The 5,598-nt window shown below is 45.1% G+C and overlaps 1 protein-coding gene across 1 annotated transcript; it reads left to right on the top strand.

The window, feature by feature from the left end:
* Positions 1–706: 706 nt before the first annotated feature.
* On the top strand, positions 707–4,633 carry LOC147608250 (pyrophosphate-energized vacuolar membrane proton pump 1-like). Its single transcript, XM_086788980.1, has 8 exons — positions 707–1,145; positions 1,610–2,184; positions 2,405–2,787; positions 2,890–2,976; positions 3,064–3,394; positions 3,504–3,914; positions 4,001–4,060; positions 4,175–4,633. Exons 1-8 carry the CDS (start codon positions 899–901, stop codon positions 4,376–4,378), a joined length of 2,298 nt encoding a protein of 765 aa, XP_086645106.1. The 5' UTR covers positions 707–898; the 3' UTR covers positions 4,379–4,633.
* Positions 4,634–5,598: the final 965 nt, after the last annotated feature.

Below are 5,598 nucleotides of genomic sequence, written 5' to 3'. Positions count from 1 at the left end.
ATACTTGGATTGAACTATGCCAAAAAATGGCCTAGTTTGAGAAGTGCACTCTAAACTAGCCAAAACCATGATCATGATTCTATCCAAACAGCATGGGAAGCTACACGAAAAGCATGTATCCAATGCAAGGGCAACTAGCATGACCTAGTGGGAGCTCTATCCGCTTGAACGTGAGTTCAAATTGAGCTCACCACTCTTGGGTGGGTTAAAAAGGGTGCCTATAAATCATTGCAGAAATTAAAACTAGCATGGAACTTGGCTGCCAATCGAAGGCCGTGGGAAGGCAATTTAGGAGAGCTAGGATACTAGCCAATGCTCACATAACCCGGTTTGCAGTGTAATTTTCCCAGCTGAAATTAAAAAATCTCGGTTGGAATTCGAAGTTACCTTTAAATATAAGGGATGAAATTTGTACATTTTAGTTATAAATCTCGGCGTCTAGTGATTTTCAAGTCGAAATCCCGGGGATGCGTATGCATTGCCTTTAAAGTTACGGGTTAAAAAAAACATTTTTTTTGGAGCAGGAGCCCATTATGGATCATGCATCTTTACCATGCTTTGAGTTACTTTTAGAAAAAGTAGAAATTTTGGGACTTTATTTGTTTTCTTTTTGTTTGGTTGTTTTTTTTTTTTTTTTTTTTTTGGGGGGGATGTGTGAAAAGCGGCGGCACGAGGCTTCTTGTTGAGAGCTCTTGTTAGGGTACTGTGTGGTGGTGGGGTCTTGTCAACAAACAATACAGCTAGCAACACCAAAAGCCCTCTTCAAAAACATTTCCCTCGAAATCCCACTCAAAAACCCCCCCTGCGTAGAAAGCAACGCAGACAGAGGAGAGCACGCCCACCACCGCTCCGCCCTGCTCTGCTTTGTTCTCTTCCCGTTCTCAAGCGCCCGAGCGCCATGCCTCTCCTCACCGCCCTCTCTACCGAGGTCCTCATCCCTGTCGCCGCCGTTATCGGCATCGCCTTTGCCCTCTTCCAGTGGTACCTCGTCTCCTACATCTCCGTCTCCCCTTCTTCCTCCTCTCAGAAGAATGGTAGCATCGACAACGGCCATGGCGACTACCTCCTCAACCAGGAGGAAGGCGACGGTGACGGTGCCTCCGTCGTCGCCAAGTGCGCAGAGATCCAACAGGCTATCTCACTCGGTATGTTTCCTTCATCTTCTTTTTTAATCTCCTCTGAATCTCTCTTTTTGACCTGACCTAGGGCTTTAATTCCTCTCACGAAAATGATTATCTTCGCCCTAATTTTAGCTACATTACGTTTGAGGAACCTTACTCCTTAAAAAGGAAGAAAATATGGAAAAGGGACCAGTCTGTGGTCTTCTCGCAGAGCCTAACTCGAGCTTTTTCTTTTGGGTTTTCTTTTCAGAAAGAAAAATCATCATTGTGCAGACTTTTAGAATTCCTTAATTTTGTGTGTGTGTGTGTGTATGAATATAATTTCAGTGTTTTTCTTTATTTATTCTATATTTATTTCGCCCCATTCACTTAAAAAACTTGGGCTCAGATCTGTGACATATTACACTTTGTTCCTGTATAAGACTTTCCTTGTTTGAAGCGTTTGAAAAATCTTTGTACTACTTAAAAAAAAAGGGTTTTGGGTACAGGTGCAAACTCTTTCCTTTTGACCGAATACAAATACCTGGGCATCTTCTTGAGCATTTTTGCTGTTGTGATCTTTTTGTTCTTGGGATCTGTGGAGAATTTCAGCCTGTCTAGACAGCCTTGTGAGTATGACTCGACACAGCAATGTGCTCCAGCTCTCATCACGGCGGCTTTCACCACAGCTGCTTTTGTACTCGGGGTCTTGACATCTGTGTTGTCGGGTTATCTTGGAATGAAAATTGCTACATACGCCAATGCACGGACAACTCTGGAGGCCAGAAAGGGTGTCGGCAAGGCTTTCATTGTTGCATTCAGATCTGGAGCAGTGATGGGCTTTCTGCTTGCTGCTAATGGCCTCTTGGTTCTGTACATTGCCATCAACTTGTTCAAGCTGTACTATCAGACAGAGTGGGAGGGTCTTTTTGAAGCAATCACTGGTTATGGGCTTGGTGGATCTTCTGTGGCTCTTTTTGGAAGAGTGGGTGGAGGTATTTATACAAAGGCAGCAGATGTGGGAGCCGATCTTGTTGGAAAGGTGGAGAGGAACATTCCAGAAGATGATCCAAGAAATCCAGCGGTAACTATTTCTTGTGTTTTGTAGTAATAATTGCACATGAGATCTGTAGCTGTGGTTCATCTCTGAGCCCATAGGTTACCCTTGTGCTATAGGCTTGTTATCCCCCTGGGGATGGGCAGTGAGTGGAGTGGCAAGATTTCCAACCCATCTCGGAGCCCCCCGTTTCCTGTAAGGTTTCACTGATACTACCGAGAACATTTTTGCTTTGCTTACTATGCAGGTTATTGCCGACAATGTTGGTGACAATGTTGGAGATATTGCTGGCATGGGTTCGGATTTGTTTGGCTCCTTTGCTGAGTCCTCTTGTGCTGCTCTGGTGGTGGCTTCCATCTCGTCATTTGGGAGTGATCATGATTTCACTGCAATGTGCTTTCCGCTGCTTATTAGCTCTATGGGCATTGTTGTCTGCTTGATCACCACCTTGTTTGCCACTGATTTCTACGAGATCACTGATGTGAAGCAAATCGAGCCTGCGCTGAAGAAGCAGCTCATCATCTCAACTGTTCTGATGACAATTGGCATCCTTCTTGTCTGCTGGCTTGCACTCCCATCATCCTTCCACATCTATGATCTGGGTAGCACCCCTAAGCTGGTGCGGTGGTGGTAATGCTCTTACTCAAAATCTCGGAAGCATCAACAAAAGCTAGCTTTTAGTCATTTTACATCCCACAATCCTCATGTGCTTGAGGTTCCTTTTGGTTCTAGGCAACTTTTCTTTTGTGTCGGTGTTGGACTCTGGGCTGGCTTGATCATTGGATACACGACTGAGTACTTTACAAGTAACGCGTACAGGTATGGTTTCCTTTGTTTTGCATATAGTGAGGTCGTGTTCACAAGCAGCTTGCAAGATGAGAGTATTAATGTCATTCTGTATTGCAGCCCTGTGCAAGATGTGGCGGATTCGTGCAGGACTGGAGCCGCCACCAATGTCATCTTTGGCTTAGCCTTGGGTTATAAGTCCGTGATTATCCCTATCTTTGCAATAGCAGTTGCGATCTATGTTAGCTATGCATTGGCTGTCTTTTATGGTATTGCTGTAGCAGCACTTGGTATGCTCAGCACCATTGCTACCGGCCTTGCAATTGATGCATATGGACCAATCAGTGATAATGCTGGTGGCATTGCGGAGATGGCTGGCATGAGTCATAATATTCGTGAGAGAACTGATGCTCTTGATGCGGCAGGCAACACTACTGCTGCAATTGGAAAGGTATGCTGTGCAGTGTCTTACAAGCTTGTGAAGGCTTGTTTTGGGTAGCATCATTGCATGTCCTGTTATAATGATGGAGAATTAACGGTTGTGATGGCCATGAACACAGGGATTTGCCATCGGTTCGGCTGCCCTTGTGTCCCTGGCATTGTTTGGAGCCTACGTGAGCCGTGCGTCACTCTCGACAGTCGACATTTTGTCAGCCAGGGTTTTCATTGGGTTGCTTGTGGGAGCAATGTTACCCTACTGGTTCTCTGCCATGACAATGAAGAGTGTGGGCAAGGCAGCCTTGAGCATGGTAGAGGAGGTGAGGAGGCAGTTCAACACCATTCCTGGCCTCATGGAGGGTCTCACCAAACCAGACTATGCCACATGCGTGAAGATCTCAACTGATGCTTCCATCAAAGAGATGATTCCTCCTGGTGCTCTAGTCATGTTGACACCTCTGATTGTGGGCATCTTGTTTGGTGTGGAAACGCTTGCGGGGCTTCTTGCCGGTGCCTTGATATCTGGCGTGCAGGTATTGCATCCAGTCTTGGTTAAATTCATATAGAAGAACACCAAGGTTGTTAAACTTTACATGATTTTTATCTTCTTGTGCTGCAGGTTGCTATCTCTGCATCCAATACTGGAGGAGCTTGGGACAATGCTAAGAAATACATCGAGGTTAATTTTTGTGATCTTTTGGTCCTCTTGAGTGCTTTCATAAGTCTGGACCTGTGTCGGGGGTGTCCTTACATGTTAGGCAATACTAATTGTGTGCTGTTGGTGTGAGTGCAGGCAGGAGCATCGGTGCACGCAAGATCACTGGGTCCCAAGGGCTCAGATGCACACAAGGCGGCCGTAATTGGAGACACAGTTGGTGACCCCTTGAAGGACACCTCTGGACCATCCCTCAACATCCTCATCAAGCTCATGGCAGTGGAGTCGCTCGTCTTTGCTCCTTTCTTTGCCGCCCATGGTGGTCTTCTATTTAGGATCTAGTTTCTAGTTTGAATTATCCATCGTTGCCCCCATCTTCAGACCAGATTTTTGGCCCCTGGTAGCCTCTGGTATGTGGGGATAACATTTGCATAGTTAGTTATCATTAGTGATCAAAGGGGTAGGAATAGCCCTCCTTTTTGAAACTTGGATGAGGTGGGTGCTGGGAAGCATCTCAACAATCCCCGAAAGATAAACTGGCTCAATTTTGTGCAAGCATGGATTTTTCTTGTTTAAATGTTAGCTAGGCTTCAAGTGAAATGTGAGCAAGATTGTTGCATTGTTTGAATAGGTGGAGACAGATGTGCTAGATGAGCTTGACCCCTACGCCATCTTTAGTTATCGGTGGCACTATTTTTGCTCACTGATGGGGCTCATACTCTCATGGCACTTGCTAAGCATCCAATTACACAGGCTCATACTTACTAATTATCCTCTACTTAGGGAGGACTTAAGCCCGGGTATAGGTGTGGAATTGAATAAAAGAAGACAGGTTTGAACATGGTTCATATATGATATTAGATACACCAAAATGTGTTTAGGCATTTATTTGCTAAGCTTCATATATTAGATACACCAAAATGTGTTTAGGCATTTATTTGCTAAGCTTCATTTTTATGGCTATTTTTTTCCCAGAATTATTTTATATTTAAATGCCTGGCTTCAACCCAGGGCCTGTGGGCACTTTGCCCACTGCACGCTGCCATGTAGTGTTTAAAACAAATCTCTCTCTCTCTCTCTCTCGTGTGGCTTGCCTGTTCATCATAGCCTGTACATGACCCAGGCTGAGTGTGTGTGTGTGTGGGACTGAGCAGCTCTTATACCACTGTTGATGTTCAAGCTATACCTTTTATACCTATTTCCGGAACCATGGCTATGCAGGGTGGCATGTGGTGGTTTTGCATATCGTTGCAGGAAATGGTCCTGCTAGGAAGCGTTCAAGCATTGAAAGTGGAGCATTGCCTGTGCTCCTGCTGGAGAGGACTCAAGTCCAAATGGCAATCCAAAATTTAAGATACTCACTTTATGCCACTTATTAAGAGAGCCAGGTGTATATAGCTGGAAGTACAAGTTAGTGAAGGGGTAATTTTAAGATTCCCATGATTGACACTTCGGATGAGCCAGAGGGAAGAAGTGGCCATCATCCTGCTCTGGAGTGGAAAGGAATTTCGTTAAACATGCCCACGTCTTGGAGATGATCAAATGCCAACTTAAGACACATG

Source organism: Cibotium barometz, chromosome 53, assembly GCF_041138505.1.
Source record: "Cibotium barometz isolate CiBa-2024 chromosome 53, ASM4113850v1, whole genome shotgun sequence".
NCBI lineage: Eukaryota > Viridiplantae > Streptophyta > Polypodiopsida > Cyatheales > Cibotiaceae > Cibotium > Cibotium barometz.
The sequence above is the reverse complement of the archived record's forward strand: the minus strand, read 5'-3'. Positions and strand labels throughout refer to the sequence as shown.

Excerpts from the sequence above, each read along its gene's own strand:
- LOC147608250 (XM_086788980.1), top strand. The coding sequence starts at position 899 with ATGCCTCTCCTCACCGCCCTCTCTACCGAGGTCCTCATCCCTGTCGCC. Across the intron at positions 2,977-3,063 it reads TTTACAAGTAACGCGTACAG|CCCTGTGCAAGATGTGGCGG; the intron begins GTATGGTTTCCT and ends TCTGTATTGCAG. Across the intron at positions 4,061-4,174 it reads ATGCTAAGAAATACATCGAG|GCAGGAGCATCGGTGCACGC; the intron begins GTTAATTTTTGT and ends GTGTGAGTGCAG.